This window comes from Alligator mississippiensis, chromosome 1, assembly GCF_030867095.1.
Source record: "Alligator mississippiensis isolate rAllMis1 chromosome 1, rAllMis1, whole genome shotgun sequence".
Classification (NCBI taxonomy): Eukaryota; Metazoa; Chordata; order Crocodylia; family Alligatoridae; genus Alligator; species Alligator mississippiensis.
In genome coordinates this window covers 423975852-423995518 of record NC_081824.1, presented here as the reverse complement: position 1 = coordinate 423995518, position 19667 = coordinate 423975852, and the positions used below count along the sequence as shown (strand labels likewise).

General features: G+C 41.2%; 1 protein-coding gene across 6 annotated transcripts in view; it reads right to left on the bottom strand.

The window, feature by feature from the left end:
* The window catches only part of STARD13 (StAR related lipid transfer domain containing 13), a 514731-nt gene that overhangs the window by 17182 nt on the left and 477882 nt on the right, over positions 1-19667 (bottom strand). For all 6 annotated transcript variants that reach the window (XR_009456449.1, XM_019498243.2, XM_059717011.1 and 3 more), the window contains 5 exons: positions 13866-15262; positions 10074-10247; positions 8464-8623; positions 4152-4350; positions 1912-2119 (listed from right to left, as the gene is read on the bottom strand). Coding sequence is in view for 5 of the 6 variants with exons in the window: in XM_019498243.2 (XP_019353788.1) it covers positions 1912-2119; positions 4152-4350; positions 8464-8623; positions 10074-10247; positions 13866-15262 (2138 nt within the window). In the remaining variant the exon portion in view is untranslated. The remainder of the gene's footprint in view (positions 1-1911; positions 2120-4151; positions 4351-8463; positions 8624-10073; positions 10248-13865; positions 15263-19667) is intronic.

The window sequence follows — 19667 nt, the reverse complement described above, 5'->3', positions numbered from 1 at the left end:
TAAAAGGTTAGCAGGGCACTATATGAAGGGAAGGTTTTTTCAACTTGATGTATTTGAATATATTCCAGTTAAGGAGAGAAAAAAAGACAGAGGGGACATTTATATGGGGCCACTACTATTGTGCTTGATCTAGACCCTGTTTAGTTTATATTCACCCTGTGCACTTTATACAATATTAATGTGACCTGATATGAATGCTGTGTTCCAAGTGGCAGACAGCTGCCAGAGCCTACGTGGATTGAGTCACTGGCAGAGCCAGGATTAAATTTTACTCAACAGTTCCTGATTTCCCAGTCTATGCTTGGTCCTCGTGCCCCCTTAAAAATACTCAGAGTGAAGTTTAGTGTTGTATAGGATTTAAGCCATGAACTACTCACTGGGAAGTGTCTACACAAGATGCTTAACTTTGTATTAGCATAGTTTACTGAGAAGTAAACATGTCTACACATGCACATGCTTGCTTCACAGTAAACCTCCTTAATCTGCAAATACAAGTAGCAAATTTACTCAGGATTAGTAATGGCATAGTAGTACTTGTGTAGATGCTTGACCTGGAGCAAAATCTGTTCCCAGTAAGCCATCCACCAGGGGGCAGGACAAAGCTCCCTACCCCTGGGAGCTGCCTGCTGCTAGGGTGGGAGATGCTGGGCAGGGAGATATTTATCTCTCAGCTCCTGCTTTGCCATCGCGATTGGGAAACAGGGGGCTGGGAGACCCTTATCTCCTAGCCTGAGCTCTGCAGCTGTGGGGCTTGGGCTGGGAGACACCTTCCAGCCCGAGCCCTGCAGTTGCAGTTGCAGGGCTCAGGCTGGGGGGTAAGGGTCTCCCAGCCTGAGCCCCGTGACTGCAGAGCTGATGCTGGGAGCTCCTTGCTGGCAGGGGCAGGGGAAGCTGTTCCGCACCCAGCTCTGAAATTGCAGAACTGGGGCTGGGAATAGTCTGGGAGCTTGTTCCCAGTCCCAACTCCATAATCACAATTATGATCCCAGAACAGGGTCTGGGAGCTCCCTGCAAGGGGACAGTTCCCTGCTCAGCTAGCTGGGACCTGCCTCTGACCCCCTGCTAGCTGCCCCACTGGCAGATTGGGGCAGGGAACTGGGACCTGCCTCTCCCCTGCAGCTGTTTCCAAGCCCCATGTCCCTGATCGGGGATCCAGGGCCAGGAGCTCCCTGCTGCTGGGGCAGAGGAACATTGTCCCCACCCCAGCAACAGGCAGCCCCCCAGGGCCAAGAGACAGATGTCTTCTGGTCCAGTGCTCCCTGCCAGCTCCTGGGCTAGCACCTGGAAATAGCCTGGAGCTCCCCCGATGGCGGCAGGGACCCATTGCAGGGCTATAGGGAACTGGGTGCCAATCTGCTCCATAATCCCCAGGTGTAGATGCCTGCCCAAAAACCCTTACTCCGGAGTAGTTTATGCCAGTGTAAATTTGGGTCAGAACAAATGCATGCATAGTGACTATAACAGAAATTGTGCGCCTTAAGCTTTTACCAGGCAGATTTTCAGTGCATGTTAAAATCTGCTCTCTTTCCACTGTAGTCAATGACAAAAGTTCTACTAGTTTTATGGGAGAAGAATCTGAAGTCCTGTACCTTTAAGAGCCAAAATGATTTACACAAGACTCCTGTTGAAATTGGACAGGCTTATTTGATGCTTATTTCAGTGAGGTTTCTGTAGACCTTGAGTTTGTGTAACCTTTTGCCACAGTTGTGCTGGAAAATTTTATCTTTTCTCTGTGCATAAATGCCCTTGTGGGCTTAGGCATGGGCTTTGATCTCTCTGCCCAAACCCTATACATGCTGTAAAAGGTGGCCACGTTTGAAAATCTGATCTTAAATGACTTAAAACATTTTGCATCATGCTAATATTAAAATTATGTAAGGTTCAAGGGGAAGAGTCAAGCTAGAGACTTACCTTGGTGAGCTTTCTTTCTTGACTATGTTAAGGTGGAAAAGAGAAGGGGCCAGACACACAGCCAGGTTCATAGGAGTCATTTGATTCTCTTCTACTGAGTTGACATCACTTAGGAAGCAGAGCAGAGTCTGCAAAGCCTCCCTGTTTTCATCTGACATCAGCATGATGGCTGCCTGCACTGCCTGAAGCCGCTGCTCTTGGGGAACATCTGAGGAAATCAAGAATCATTCACTGGTGTTAATCATAAGATCAAGTAAGGGCACTGAGCTATAATGAAGCTAACTCACACTGCAGTGTAGATTTTTTTTTAGAAGGAGAAGGGTGAAGGGGATGAAACAACCTAATTTCTGCAGTGCCATTACGTTTTATTTGTTCATTATACATAGCCTATTTAAAAGAATTTACTACCCTTCACTGTGCCTTGTTTGAGAGATTGTTCTCCGAGCAGGAAACTACTTCATTTAGAGTTTATGGTGTGAGAACAGTACTTTGTGCCATAACCTTAAATGCAATTTTCTGTGATTTTTCTGTCCCTTAGGAGGGCAGTTCAGAAAGCATTAGGAAAGCTTGGGAAATGCTTGCACTTATGTCCAGAACCAAAGAAGAGTTTAATGAAAGTGGAAATGGATATGCTTAAGCAGCATCTTGGACAGAATCATTTCTAAAGCTACCATGAGTTTCTTCAGTTTGGATTCAGAGATCTCTCCTGGGTATTAATATATTCCCTGTAACCCTGTGAAAGAACAGCAAAAGCAGCTTTACTGCAGGTGCAATAGCAAGCTTTCAAGTTAAGTTCTGGCTGTTAGAAGGCTCCTGAAAACACTATTTTAAAAGCTTTCGAACAAGAATGGCAAAGTGTCTCTAGCACACCCCTTGTTTTCCAGAGGCAACAGACACAGAGACCTTCAGAAAAATAAGAGCAGTCTTAGAGAAGCCCAAGTGCTGTAACCCCCCAGCCTTTCCCGTACTCTCATGAGTCATGACTGTGTTCTGGTGCATAGTGAAAGGAACAGCACAGCTAACCTTTAGCTACCTTGGAGCTTTGGGTTAGTTGAGTGACATAAATCTTTGGTATGCCACACATAATACTTCCATATGCAAAATTCTGAATCATCATATACCCACTCCTGCAATCACAGAAAATCAACTATTTGGGATACATTAGCAGGTTCCTAACAGATACTCACTGCCCTGTAAGTAGGCAGGAATGCCTCAAAGTCCTTGACAGTAAGTTATAAGGAAAAAAATCCTTCCCAGGACACTTGAGGCACCTGTGCTGCAGTTTGGCCTCCCCTGGCTAAAGCTTCTTAGTCTTACTTTACAGTGGGATTTATTAATCCTCATATGTTCTGCATAGGGAGGACTACCTGCCATTTCCACAGACTAGGGCATTTCCATAGCTTCAAGAAAGCAGGAAGAAGGCTTCTGTATAAAATGAATACATAAACTGAATACTGTAACAACTTGCATTCTTAAAACTTTCATCTGTGTGCTGTATTAGAGCATTATGGGTTCATATCTACTTACAGATACATCTGACTTCCTTAAAACAAAAACTCCTATCAACACACCAAAGATATGTTTCTTTTGCTGTCTTATATGAGTTCCCACACTCCAGGATTAGATGCATGTTTTAGAGACTTATGCACTGAGATGTGACACGTCACTTGCCTTCCCTCCTGTGTTAATACAGGCAAATTCCTTGTTTACAGGAAACAATGATTAAAACACATTTTTATCAGAGAGGCATTAAGAGCACATAATGTATGGCTCTAAAATCCTTTTGACTTGGCTTATTTGAGGTTGTGATTTTAATGGTGTAAATAATTCCTTGTGAAGTTTATAAGGCACTCTGAAATGTGAGGTGGGCAGCACTTTAATTAGAGCAACTCACTTCTACCAAGATGTCTAGAATGAACAAGTCAGAAATGTGGAGACCACAACAGAAAATAAAGCCTTTCAGATTATTTCTTTTCTTGATGTTCCTCTGCCTCCTGTCTTTCCTGTATGTTTCCTTTGGATTGTAAAACAGATTATGAAAGCTGCTGAAGGGATTTGGACACCTAGTTTTCATGAATTTAGGTGCAGCAGTTACTTAGACAGCTTTCAAAATCTCAACCCAAGCTGTTGAGGGCAGAGACTGTCTTTTCTGACCCCTCTGAAGTGACAAGAAAGAATCAGGCTCACTATGGAAACCTCAGTACCATGCTGTTGTTGTTATTAATGATAGCCTTACTTACATTGATAGATGTGTAAGAAGGTTTCTCCTAGTTTGCTGGTGAGAAGAGGTTCTGGCAAGTCTCTGAAGAACTGCTTTACCATATCTGCCACATCATAGGCTGACTGGTCTTCATACCTGACATTCTCGGGAGAGCTCTCATTCATCTGACGCAGGGCCTGGATTCGGGATTTCACGCCTGATTTTCGAAACAGGCCCACCTAAAACAGATATCACAGGTTGATTAAACAGGTGATTTATTTTTAAAATACACTAAATATTTCTTACTGGAGGCTCTGGATTTCTGTGAAGTTGTATTAACTTGTTTTATGATAGATTAGAGCAAGAGAAAGATTTCATACAAATATTAGTTCTTAAGTTAATGAAAATACCAACAAACTTTACCACCAGAAAAATCACAAATGTACACTTGTAGTAGGACTATAATACTCAGAATTCTTCCCATCTATACCAAATCACACGCAAAACCACCAGAATATATGTAGGTATGATGTTACTTAACGATTATGGGCCAAAGTCTTACCTAGTACAAATCATTGTACTTCACTTGATTTCAGTGGAGCTACAAAGATTTGTCTTAGCTGAGCATTTGCTGGTTATTCAGCTACGTATTTTAAGGATTAACAAGAAAATATTATCTTTATAGCTATGTAGCATGATCTGTGGCAAAAGATAAGCACAGCATAGCGGGATTTTAATTCCAAGACTTTAAATCTGTTTTTCCCCTTTCTGTTTCCTGCTTCCGAATGTTCCTTCATATTCCCCTGAAAATCCCAGTAGTTAAAAAGCAGCAGTTGCAGAGGGATTATTTGTATAGAGTCTCTAAAACACATTTTATCTTGTTTGCTTTCTAATCTGAAGGAAATGGTAATTTTTAATGAGATTGTCAGTGCCTTCACAAAAATGCTGCCCTTTTACAGTAGTTCTCATAAGTGGAATTCCCCTGAGGTGCATTTCTGAGCATGAACTACATTATTTATTCCCAAGTCGTCTTATGGTATTTCATTTGGGAAGTGTTTATATTGTTTTTCTTCAGTTTACAGGGAGAAAGGTGAAATACTGACAATGACCTATAAAAAGAATAAAGTGGACATATTTCTGACTTTAAATTATAGATTTGAATTTTTCTTGTCTGCAGTGTATAGCTAGCTGTCTGTCTTGTTAACTTTGAGCAAGGTTACTGGGCTGAATATTCCACCAAAACAAAATGTAAAAGCGAAGAAATATGCAATTAAGTCATACAACACCCACCTACTCACTGTTTCCAGTCCCTAGGCCCTTTACAACCATCCTTTTTTGGAACAAGCAGTGGACACTCAAACTCCATATTTACTGGCTATATATCTATGACTTGATTAATATGGGGGTAACCAAGTTTCCTTATGTTACACTGTAAGAATTTCTCTGCAATGTGTATGGTTAGTTTGGAAGTGAGATATAGTGTTAGGTTGCAAAAAGTGGCTGTGAGGGTTTTTTTTACAATGTGTAGGGAAAATTATGTAAATGTGTTATTTCTTTGTTGTTTGTAATCTAAATTCGTTTATAAAAACGACAGAACTGAAATCAGCAGTGTGTGCCTGGTGGTGAATTGCATTTCTATTCAGAGGGTAAAGCAGTCTTTAGTTCTGATTGGAAATATCCGAGTCTTTTAATCTGATTTCTCCATCTTTTCTGGTCTCCCCTTTAAATGTTTTCACCTTCTTGTCATTCAAATGCCCAAGATGCATGACTGTCATTGCTTCTATTCAAAACAAAACCATGGTGTACAAACGTAAGAGCAAACCCTGGCGTCTGGCTTTGTTACAATCTGTCCTTCTAGCATAAACAACCTTTAAAAACTCACAGCTATATTAGACTTAAAGGTCAGACATCAAATTTCATCAAAACAGTCTTCTGCTGCATGACATCCTGTTACTGGTAATCTCTATTACTGTTTAATGATGTTTATCTGAATTCCTATTTCCTTTTATTTGCAAAAAAAAAAAAAAAGAGCTTAATTAACCGAGAGAAGTTAGGTCTTGGCTCTCTGCTACCATATTAGATGTTCTTCCTGTAACTATTGGTGGCCTAGAAACCCAGTGAAACCAAAGGATCTGCCAGAGGTTAATTTGGCCCATTCTTCTCTGCTTTTCTCTTGGCTTGCTTCGTGGCCAGCCTATTCTGTTAGTGTACTGTTGATGTGTGATGGAAATAAAAGCTCAGCCAACAGCAAAAGATACAGAGCCTATTACCTCACAGGTTTGTATCTGAATAATAATGTATATAATAGTCATCATCTCTCACTGTGCCTCAGACCACTCACAGCTACCCTGAGTGCCCAGGGCCACATTTAATAATGTAAAACAGCTCTAATAAGTCTGTTCAGTGGCAATTCTGGAAGTGCAGTGTTCTAGTCCACCTCCCACCACACACACAACAATACCTTAAATGAGCTATGTACTAGGAGAGGTTGCTTAGCCCTCTAGAGTCCAGTGGTCGGGCATTAGCAGATTTCAAATTAAACCTGGGAAGGAAGAATGGGTGTCAAGTGCAGAAACTGAATTACCTGAATGTTTTCAATCCCGAGTCTGGCTTGGGTGAAAGTCTCTGCACAAATCTGTACATGTTTGGACTCTGGAAACACTAAAGTTAAACCCCTCTCATCCCTTATCTTGTATTCACCCTTCCCCAATTCTAGCTTTTAGATGAATAAAGCGTGCCCTATAGCTTCAACACTTGACAATGTAAAAATATGCTCAGTGTAAGGCAAAGCCTTGCCTGAGATTAACAAGAGATGCTCTTTCTGACTGCCTGAATTATCTCCATCACCTTTTACTTTTTCTGATCTCTCTCTGCTTTTTGTTTTCCTCTTTTCTCTATTTTCTTCTCTTGCTATTCCTCTATTTTCTCCCATCATCCCCATCTGCTTTCTGTTTTTCTCTTTCTTCCCTTGCCATTTCTTTCACTTTTTCTTCTCCCTGTACCTACACATTTCCTTCCTCCAAATCCATTTCTCAATCCATCCTTTTTCTCTTCTCTATTGCTGGTACCCTGTTTTCCCCTCGATATACATACCCAGACACATGGTGATAGGCACTAAATGAGAACTTAGATATACACTGAGGTGTGCATGATTTCCTCTGTCTCTGTCCATTCCCACTGAAAATGAGGATACCTTTATTAGATTATTCCCACAATAGGAGATTCACTCTTGCCCTAGCCATAATGCTACCAAAATGCAGAGCAAAATGGAAGACCCAGAAACAAGCCCTATCATGCTGGAGCTAATATACTGCTCCTACTACACTGGCAGATAAGGAGCAAGAGCGCAACTGGGAAAGCACTGATGCACAAAATGTTGAACTACTGTGCCTGAGCTCTTTAGCCACATTATAGCCTATCAGAATTTAACTAAGTCCTTGGAAAGGATTTTATACCCTGATGTTAACAATAGGAGGGCACTGGAAATGAAGACTCTTGAGGTCATGCCTACCCTGATATTCCTGAAATATTTATCCCTGTCTTAGGGGAAGGGCAGTGAAAGTATAACAGCTATCTCCCTGTACAGTCACTTAATACACACAACAAAAGGGAACTTTAGAGCATGAGATACTTTGGACATGATGAGCTACTGTCTTCCTATTGGCCAACGGGACTTGGAACACTTTATAATGAAACTTTGTAATGACCTAGGCATGGCACACCTGCTACACTAATTATATCTAGGTAGGTCTGGCTTTGTCTGCCGAAGAGCTGGAAGCTGCTCGAGAATGCAGTCTTGGAAGCTTGGAATAGTTTACTGGGCTTCCTCTCTCAAACCTTTTCTGGACTTCACTTTTTTTGTAAATAAAGTACCATAAGTCTCTAAACCCAATAATGTGAGATGCTGTATGCCTTCAACCCTCATTGACATCAGAGGGAGATGGTTCCTGCCTGGACCCAGCAAACTGTCAAGGAAATCCAATTATGCTTGTTGAGATAATCTGCTGTGTACAGAACAATCAGTACAATGCTAGTATCTGCAATAATTTAACAAATGAGTAATGCCAGGAGCAACCAATCACATAGGCCATGCTAAAAGTGACTTCAAGAGTAACTCAACTGCTATCCAAGACACCTATCACTTTTGAAGGGCTTCAGAATGACCTGGCAGAAATGTGGACGGTAAATTAAAAAAATACTTAAAATGCAGTAAAAGCATTTCAACTTTCTCATAACATTTGACATGGTGTAGCAAGGCAAGTCACTAGACAGTGCTTTAAAATCCCTTTGAAATTTAGCTATGAATAAATGTACCAGCCATCTCCATCATCCCATTGAAATAAAGTCCATACCTGATCTAGACAATTGCTGCGTAAGTAGCGCAAGGCTTGCTGTATACTTTGAGGAAGTGGCTGCCCTGTCCTCTGGACATGGACTATCAAAGGCACGCCAAAGACATTTTTGTCCTTGTAGTCAGGAACTTTCATCCTCTTCATGAACTTTGGCACAGACCTGAAATTCATGCAAGCACTCAGCATTAAGCTATAAGAATACTCAACAAAATCCTACTGGGTAACTGCTAAGGGAAACCAGAAACTGTGAAGATGACCTTTTTCAAATATTAATAGGAAAGAAAAAGTTATCTTTTTAATTCTTGATAGCTTCAAAGCCTCTATATGGAACCTTTAAACCTTGTACATATTATGGTCATGACAATCTTAACCAGCAAATTGCCTTTTGCTACTAGATGTAGTGCAACAATTTGTTCTAACAAGAAATAACCTCAGCACAGCTGTCATCCTTTTGAAACCGCTTTAAAAATGTCTGATGTAGACTCAAAGGAAAAGTACAACAGGGTGTAGTGAAAGATGTATCTGAAAGAATGCACTGTGCATTTCTTTAAGATGTTGAATTATTTTTATATCATTTTTGCAATTTAGCATTATGTTGCCCAATACTTTACAGTGAGAATTACTGTGAAAAAAACAGTATGTGGCAAATTCATTCTGGGTGTAACTCAACTGATTTCTAGTCAGGTAAATTAGGTGAACTTTGTGTGCTTCCTTTCTTCAATAAATGCAGGTGAAAAAGAGAAGAGGCCAGATTCCTTTTAGAGTCATGACTTCAGTGGTGTTAAAAATGGATGAATATGGCCTAAGGTTTTCTACTGTGAGAGAGAAATAAACTTTGAATTAACTGACTCCTTGGAGGAACACAAGGGACAACTCCACATGTATTTTAAAATGCCCATCTGTCTATAAATCCTTAGAGAACAATTACACAAACACATACAAAAAGAAAGCCAGGAGACATCGCTACTGAGAGCAGGACAGCAGGACCCCCAAACTGGCAGGTTTAACACCAATTCCTTCAGTGGCCTTGAGTTAAGACATCTCTTGTCTCTGTTTTGCCATCTGTAAATCTAGAAATATCTCAATAACTTTACCTACCACACAGAGGAGATTGTCAGGATTACTTAACATTGCTGAAGTTCAGATCACTACAGAAGTGTAACGTGTTGTTATTTTTGCACTAAAGTTTATCACATACTTAGAAATCTCTATTTAGGAACTACTTCTAATATTTTACTTAAATGTAAAGACAAAAAAAATTACATCATGCGCCAGCAACAGCTATTTCTTTTCAAATCACAAAATTATAAGGAAACAATTTTTTTTTTCTTTATAATCATTCACTTCTACTCTTCTTGTTCATTTCTCTGAGACTTGACTGCTATCAGCTGTATGGTTGTTAGAACAGAGTCAGACTTCTAGGTTCTATTTCTGGTTTTTGCCACCGACCCACTGCCTAACTACAGACCAAAATGTAGTTTCCAATTCTTAGATGAAAGTAAATTGTTTTTCCTAATTACATTATTATTAAAGTTTCAGCTACAGTAACAAAATTAGGGGAAACAATTTACTTCTAACTATATTTGCTTGGTGACTTCTATGGTACTTACCAGGTCCAGCCATGTTTGTTTGACATGGAGTATTTTTCCATAATGGCAGTGAGGCGAAGCAGTGAGAATTTTTGCAGTAGATTCAGTTGGACTGCTGACTGATTGCTGATTTGTAGAGATGCTATGGACTGGCTCATACTATGAGAAATTTGGAAACTATTCCATCGTAATCGCCTTTTGCAAAAGAGAAGAAAAGGAAATCAACGTCAGCCGCCATAATTAGAGCAAATGTCATGATAAGGTTTTAGAGTTAGGCAATTCTTTTTTTTGTTGACTAATTGTGTGTTTATAGAAAAGTTTTGACTCAGCCCAAACAAGTCTCTGATCGTGGATTTCAGAAATGTTAAAACAAAGTATTTGCAGTTTTCAGATTAGATTGACAAAGAGACTTAGGTTCCATTTACAAGATCAAGGAGGTGATGCTGCCCCAATATACCATGAGGACCACAAGTGAAGGCACTTGTTCAGCTCACCTCTTAGCCCAATTCCTAGCAAAGATTTCAACCCTTCAGAACAGATAACAACTGGGTTAAAGGTTATTTTAAGATCTCAATCTCTTTGGTAGCATCTGTTCCCTGTGTTATAAAATACTGAAATATCTATGAAAACAGACGGGAACCCAGGTCTTGGGTATCACTCCATGTACTGCCTTAACTGTATGGAGTTGGGATGAGAGCAAATACATTACAGCTAGCCTGAATATCTCTACAGCACTGCTTTGTACCATGCACATGCTTTGTACACCCTTAGGCATGTGTTTACTTTATGAATAGTGGCATTATTTCAGTGGTACTTGTCATGGTAGTAAGCAATAGGCTTTGTAGTAAGAGCTTGCAGTATAGAGTCATTTGTTTGCAAATATTTCAAAACACCCAGAGCCAAATTTTGCTCTTAGTTACAGGAGCATAAATCCAGAGAAATTCAGCTGATGCTGGAATTCAAGTGATAACATAAGAGTGCCTATAAATAATCAAAACTTCCTGAGAAAAGATGCAGCTGTGCTGAAGCCCACAGTTTCTTTCCCTCTGTGACCAGTTATTTTTATGCTCTATGTTTAATAAGCAGTTGCCAGGGATTCATTTCAGATTCTGTAGAGTGCATAAAGAGAACTTTTCTTTCAAATATATTGTTCTGTCTCCTGGGAGGAACCTCTCCTGTGTGAAATGTTTTACTGAATAATAACTGCATTCCCTATTTTGTGGGCCATACGAAGGCTGCCTAACTTTGGCGTTCCTTAGTAAGGCACCAAGTGCTTAGCAACCCATGATGCTTTTACGTGCCATATGTAGTATTTGTTCTGCATTGTCCTACATTTATAATTGCACTTTTGTGATGATTCAGGTATCAAGGATGTCACTGGGATAAAACGTGTACAACTTGTCAGAGCTATGTTAATTCCTCTGTAGTTCAACAAGAGATAACTGTGAAGTGCCCAGCTGGATGCAAATGAAAATCAAGGTATCTCAAAACTTGAATTTTGAATGGAGTCCAAGGCTGCAAAGCAGCATAATGGACTTCAGAGATTTCTGTTAGGTGTAAAAACCAAAAATATAAATTATATCAACAACTGCATCAAGATGAGCAGGGGCGTGTGCTTGCAGTGGCACAAATAGTAGCAGCACAAATTTGTGCCACTACTTTGTGCTGCAGCATATGCTCCTGCGTGTGTGCTTTGTTGCAGGACACATTGGCCCTGCTCCGGGCAAACGGCCCTTGCCTAACTCTTCTTGGCTCCCAGTGTGCTGGAGCAATCAGGGCACAAACAGAGCATCGCACTGGAGGATTGAGCCTCTGTTTGTTCCAGCACATGCTACTGTAGGTGCACTGTGCCCCATTTTTTCCCTGGTGCTTTTTTTGGCTACTGGGAAATCCTGGTAGGAAATTTTGCCCCTGTGTTGCAAATCTATAGCACAGGGCAAGTTTTAACATTCCACATGTGTGGTTTGTGGCTCCACAAGCTGCACATCCTTCTTCATATGGACGCAGCCAAAGTGGGTACATAGGTGCCATTGACAATAGGGTAGTGGACACCTGGCTTAACCTGAAGACCCTTGCTTACCAACCACATTTGAACATCTCCCATTCCTAACACTGGATCTTCATGAAGACCCACAATCAAGCTTATGCCCTTCTGGTCCAGCAGAACCTGCATGAGGTTCAATAAAGCCAAGTGCAAGGTCCTGCACTTAGGACGGAAAAATCTCATGCACCAGTACAGGCTGGGTCCGACTGGCTAGGCAGCAGCCCTAGAAAAGGACCTGGGATTACAGTGGATAATAAGCTAAATATGAGCCAACAACATACCCTTGGTGCCAAGATGGCTAACATCGTACTGGGCTGAATTAGGAGCGTTGTCAGCTGGTAAATTCTACATAAGAATAGATGGCCACGCTGTTAACTTAAAGACTATAAACTTATGCATGACTGTACATGCAAGCTGCTGTGCATAAATTAAGCCACCTCTCCAGAGTTAAACTTCTATGCCTGGAAGCTGTACCATCAAGGATGTTATATTTTTCTACGTGTGCAGGGTCCTAAATGGAAAGTAAAGTAGATTGCATGGCATTACAAGCCTGCTAACTAGCTTGGGGGCAATATAACTGGCTTTCGCTCAGCTCACACAAACTGCTATGAGCACATGGTTACACTGCTTCCAGCTGAGGAGGCAGACTGCCTGGAACAGCAGTGTTCTTGATGCAGTGCTGCCAGGCATGGCAAGTTTATCCCATGGACATGATTACAGGATCATAGGAAACTGGGGCTGGAAGGGACCACACAACCTCTTCTAATCTAGCCCCCTGCTCAAGGCAGGATCATCCCTGACTAAACAATCCCAGCCAGGTGTCTGTCTAACCTGTGAGATTCCACAACTTCTCCAAGTAGCCTGTTCCAGTGCTTGACGACTCTCATAGTCAGAAAGTTCCTCCAAATCTCCAATCTAAATTTACGCTACTGCAGCTTGAGGCCATTTCTCCTAGTCCTGTCTCCTAGAGGCACAGAGAAAAGCCCATCTCCAGCTCTCCAGAATTGCTCTTCAGGTATACATAGACTGTTATAAAATCTCCAATCAGTCTTACCTTCTCTAGACTAAATTACCCTAGTTGTTTCAGCCTTTTTTTACAAGTCTCGTCTCTCAGGCTCCTGATCCAAACTGTCCACATCTTCCTTGAAGTGTGGGGCCTGAAACTGGATACAGTATTGCAGGTGAAGCCTCACCAGTGCTAAATAGAGTAGAAGAGTCACTTCCCTTGATTTGCAAGTGATACTTCTGTTAATACAACCCAATATGCTGTTGGCTTTTTTGGCAACAAGAGCACACTGTTGGCTCATATTCAGCTTATGGTCCACCATAACTCCTAGGTTCTTTGTTGTACTGCAGCCTAGCCAATTATTCTCTGGCCTGTGCATGAAATTATTCTGTCCCACGTGCAAGATTTTGCACTTGTCCTTTTAAAATCATATCTGATTGAAGACATGAACATTTAACAGAACTAAATAATTTACAGAGGAAAAAGAGTATTCTTGTTTACTTATGCTCTTGTATTCTTTACTTTTTATACCAGGACTCCTCTTCTATACCAGGATACCCTTCCTCTAAAAGTCTCTCTTCCATCTAACTGAGCCTTGCTTCACATTTAGTAACATAAGAAAGGCAGCGTGATTGTGACCCCCAACAGCTGCTCATGGTCCGCAGCTTGAGAGCTCCTCACTTATTATTTTGTAATAACTGTTTTGTATAAACAATTAATCATGGCAAATACATGGGAATATCTATGGAAATCTGCTACCAACCTGCTTGGCCGGGTGAGAGATGCTCCCACACCAGAGTCTCTCCTATCCCTGACACCAGTAGCTTCTGACTCATTGAGGGAAGCTCCATCTCTATCCATGTCACTTGGTGTAGTCCGACCATCAGAAACAGAGTTTCCTTCAAAGTCCAATGTGATCTGGGTAGTTGACTGGAATGGTAATGATGTAGATTTCCCAACAGACAAATCATTATTTGGCATATCTGGCAGTACATTTTTTGACCAATGGTCAACAACCTCTTGAAGTCCATTGACATGCTGCAAAATGTCATCTAAATGAGGGAAAAGCTCATCTTTTTCCAAGTCCAAAAGGTCTCCAGTGCTGGCATACAAATGGGAACCTGGCACATTGTCATAAATACTAACTCTGCTCTCCTTAGGACAGCAAGTTATCAATCTGGCCTCTCTAGGAATAGAGCACTTCTGTTTGCCCAGAGAGATGCTGCCTGTTCTCCAGTTAACATTGTTACCATTGTCTGTAGGTGAAAGACTTTCAATAGAAAGTGCCTTTGGAAAAGTTCCAGGTTTATGGTCTTTGGGAATATGTACCACCAGATCCTCTTGGGAGTGAAATTCATTTTTATGATTTTGGTCTACTACTTGTTTCAGGGTTGCTCCTGCAAGGACATCCAAGTCCTCCAGATACATACCACCTCTCTTGTTTGTTTCCTGACATTTGCGTTCCTTTAAACATGGTGTACTTACTCCGCTGCTGCTGTTTTCTGATTGACTACTGTCACTGCTGGATTTGCCAGAGAAGGAAAGTCCTGTTTTGACTGTCTCCTGTGCTAAATTTTGGAGATCTCCATTTACTATCTCTACACAGTGCAAGTCCTTCAAGGATTTTGGCTCATACTGAAGAACAGGTCCACTTATATCTAAAACACCAGTTTTTCCTGAGCCTCTTAATTTTCCATATGTTCCTTTAGCTTTTAATGTCTCCATACGCTTTAGAAAGGTTTTGGCTCTGGTTCGTGTTGGTTTTTCATTCTTAATGTTCAAGGAGTATTTTATGATGTCTTTTGGATCCTGGGTACTGATGACTGAAGAGGAGTCATGCATATGTGTGCTTTCTACCTCCTGCTCTCCTGAGCTGTCATGTACCTCCCTGTTAGTGCTGCTGATGCCAGATGGACTCCTGTTGTCACTTCCCCCACTGCTCTCGCTGTGAATAGATGAGACGTCAGGCTCACTCAGGTCTGTAAGCACACTTTCACTGCTTGTTGTGTTTTTCATTTTAATGTCCCCTGAAGATCCATGTCTACCTGATCGGTGAAGCAAGGTGTCAATATCATCCACCCGAGACCATCTTCTGCTGGTTCTTTGGAAAGTCCATTTATTACTGATAGCACAGAGGTCTTCTTCATCTGAATCTTCACTCTGCAAAATAGCATACTGCACTTTGTTAGAGGCAGAACTTCTCTTTTCTTTTATTCTTTTCTGCTTATTTATTCATTTACTTACTTATTTATTCAATTTATATGCCACCCTTCCCTACAAAAGCTCAGGGCAGCTTACAGCAAGAAAACAGAATAACTTAAAAATAAGAGAGTGACTAGAGGATCAAATAGTTTAAAAGGAAACTAGAACATCAGGATAAAACAGAGAACTTGCTGAACAGCATCTCGGTTTAGTTTAGACTGGTGAATGCCTGACCAAAGAGGAAGTCCTTACTGTGCTACCAAAAAATGACCAGGCTTGTGCTCTAGTAAGCCTCAAGAGGGAGAGACTTCCAGTAAATATCCTTTTATTCTAGTCTTTTTCATTTCACAAGAAATTCTCAAAAATTAATATACTATCAAACAATAAATAAAGCCTTGACCTTGCATTATAGAACTCCTCGGCAAATTGCTGTATCCAGCTAGAGCCTACTGACTTCAATGGGGCAGTCTGCCTTCCCCTTACACAAGACAGGAATGAAGCATAATAAAGCAGTTTCTGATTTCTGAAGATGGAAATACTAGCTAATATCCATTGGGTGTGTCTACATGTGCAATTAATGTGGACCAATGAACTCCGGAGTTTTTTTGCTCTCAGGCACACCATTTGAACGTGTGCCTGGGAGCAAAAAAACACCAGAGTAAGTTGCTCTGGAGTTGATTCATGCGCACCGCCTGGAGCCTGGTCAGAGCAGTTCAGGCTAGCAGGGGACTCAGGGGATCAGTCTGCCAGCCCAGGGTTGCTTCAACCAGGCTCTATGTGCTGCAGAGGGACTGGCCAGGGCACAGGGTGCCTTAGTGTAGGGGCTCTGCAGCATGGGGAGACAGGGGAGCAGCCTTGGGCTGGTTGATCCTCTGTCTCCCTATGCTGGGAGCAGCCGGCTGGGGCACAGGGTGCCTCAGCCCTGGGATTGGGTGCTGGCTAGCCCTGGTCTGAGGCACCCTGCTCCAGCCAGCTGGGCCAATGTCTACATATGCACTGTTCTGCACAAAGAAACTCTGCAGCAGAGTTGTGCTTGTATTTTACAAGACTATCCTGCTGTGGAGCTTATTAGTTTCATGCGCCCTAAAGGGGTGCATGTGTAGATGATGAGACATTTACTGCACAGGTAATTGGTCTGTTGTGCAGTAAACGTGTCATGTAGACACGCCCAATATTACCAACTTTCCAGGGGTGCGGTTAAGGTTAAAAACTGTGACGTGCTTCATTGCTACAGCAGTTAGGCCTATATAACTGCCTATATAACTGCAACAGGCCTATATGACTCCAATAAAACCTAGCAAGCCATGTATGTTAACTTCTAACAAGATTCAATTTTCAGTTAAACTTACTTGTTTGAATATACAAAATACACATAGATATATATCCACAATAACTAAAATAACTGTCAAAATAATATTTGGAAATAAAAAATGCCAGCACCATAAACTAATCCACAGATCTGTAAACATGTAAAATAAAATAAAAAGCTGCAAAACTGAATCTGGCCTTTTTCTAATCCGTTTCCTCAAACAAAAATGACATACTTTTTGCAGGGACCAGGTAGTCCTTTCTGTTTGGCTCACTTCTCAGTAAGCAGCTGATCCAGAACCTGTTGATCCTAATGAGAATCCTTGCATCAGCTTGGTGCCAGGTCCATACCCAGCTATTGTTGCACATTTGATTTAATGTAGATCAAACTAAGTTCACTGAGCTGACATCCAAAGAGCCTCCTCATTCCTGAAAGCAGCAGTACAGCAGTAAAATTTGACAGACTGTCAAACTACAGCAAGGTACTAAACTAAACAGGCCATTTTGAGACTGGAAAACTTCTCAATTTAAAAATGCATTGTTAGCAGTATTTGCATATGCAGCTTTGAGAATAAAGTTAAACTATCTTCCATAGGACTGGACTGCAACTGCTGCAATCTAATTAAAAATGTAAAACAATTTATGAATTAAAAGTAAAGCTTGAAGGCTGTAGATTACAATGAAATCAGTACCATTTTCAGATCACCTCAACATAAATTTTTGGTTGCAAACTTTTGCCAGTGTGTTCCTTAAAATTTGCCATGCTCACTTTATATCTTGTCCAATTTGTAAAATAAACCATTGCCACACAACCAAAAAAACCCCTAGTTTTTGCTTGTTTCTGAATTATTTCTAACATGCAGAACCCAGTTGTTCAGAAGTCAATGCAAGTTCACTGAAACAAATGCCTTCATTCTGCTGTTAGCTACAGAAAATAATTAAACAGCTTAGAAAAGGCACCAAGAAAAGAGCTCGATGTGCCTTAACCCTGCTGTAGTCATGGGTGCCTATATACAGGCTCTGACACATTCCAATTAGAAAGCATTGGAGAAGACTTGATTAATCGAGTGTGCTGGAGTGTTCTAATTAGAACACTCCAACATGCTGCAGCATTGCATGCATTCAGAGTCCCCTATTTCAAAATGGTGATGGGGGTGCTTTAACTAAAACTCATTGAACGAGCTTTAGTTAAAGCACCCCCACCACCATTTTGGAATGCAGAAGACTAAATACACATGATGTGGTGGCGTTTTTATTAGAGCGGCTGCCTGGGAGTTGCTGCAATTAAACCCTCCCCACCCCACCCCACCCCACCCCACCCCACCCCACCCCACCCCACCCCAGAGCACATGTATAGGCATAGTGGAACACATGATAGCACTGCCTCCTGGGTCTGAGGACAACATGATGCTGAAGGGAGTGTGTGGGGAGGAGGACTGCAAACAATTGAGGCACTCTGTATTTCTAAATATTTTAACAATAGCTTCACATATAAAGCATCCAACTGTTGATCTCTTCAGGGCGCTGAACAATAACAAACACTGTAAACACAGTGTTGACATAACAAGAGATCTTGAGGCAGTTTCTCAATGGATATAAATCACCACAGGTCCATTGCAGTTACTGTAGCTATGACAATGTACACCCGCTGGGGAACTAGCCCTCTTTTTTTCTTAAAACTCAAACTAATGAAACTAACCAACAAAGTGTGAACAATGCCGAGATCAGGCAGGGAGAGGCAGTGTGAGAGGGGAGGGGAGGAAACATGGAGCCAGCAGCAGTTCTATACAAAACTTCTTTTGGAGGAAAAAAGTTTTAAGTTGCTTTTGAAAAACAGGTGGAGATCAACTGAAATGGATAGTGGCAGGGAAACATTCTGCACTCTGCCACCAGAAAGGTAGGATTGCTTCCTGGAATGGATCAGAAAATGCTCTTATGTCTGCTGTTAGAGTGATGTTGCAGCCATGATGACCCAGGCAAGAGGCAAAGATTTCTTAGTGTGATATCTTTTATTGAACCAACTGCATAGTTGGGGTAAAGCTAGACAAGTTTGTAAATACAAGGCAATCTTCTTCAGGTCTGAGAAATCTCAGAGAAATCTGAAACCTGAGAAATCTTAGACCTGTAGAATGCTCAGACCCGAAGAAGAATGTCTTGTCTTTGAAAGCTTGTCTAACTTTATCCAAACTATGCAGTTGGTCCAATAAAAGATCTCACCCTAAGAAATCCTTGTCTTATGTCTAAAGAATTTCCAGGGAAATTGAGATTTTCCATGGAAAAATATTTTGATTCCCCTTCCTCCACCCCCCACCTTCCCCCAAAAGCCATAACCCAAACATTATGCTCCTGAAATGCTGCCAGGGGAACTTCCACATGCTGGCCTCTGGTTGGATAGCTCCCATACAGCCCTATGACCTCACCACTAGGCGATGGGAGGGGATGTATCATCACACAGTATTAAGAAAAGATTTTCTATGAGACAATGTGATGACACTGTAACCGATCCAAAAGGAATTTTGGACACCATAAGCATCCTGAATGTCACAGTGTTCTGGTTAGTCATCAGACTTCCCTGAAAGAATACAGATAATTCTAAGAACTGCAATTATAAAACTGCTAGCAGTCATGCTAACTCATGCAAGTTATGGCAATATTAATACTTGTCTACTACAAAGAGGTCTAAGAACATTTCATTTCATGCAGACTGAGTAGACATCTGATTAAACTGAACTTGAGTCTCTACTGACCCAGGCTGAGTGACTTTGTAGGTAAAGACTTTGGAACCATTAGTAGTGTAATCCCTTCAGTCCTCCACTCCCTCTGCCTCAGGTATTTAAGTTTAAAAAAGGAAACTGATTGACATATAGGAGTTTCCTGGCTTATGGAACAATCACCAGCATGTTATGAACTTTTCTTATTATTATGAAATAGAAAACAACTTGTCCTTTTAAAACTGACCTGTCAACATTCCCCTCAACATCTAAATACAAGGATTTGACTTAACAGATGGACATAAAAATGTACATAGTACTTCTCTTCTAGTTCTCAAACATCT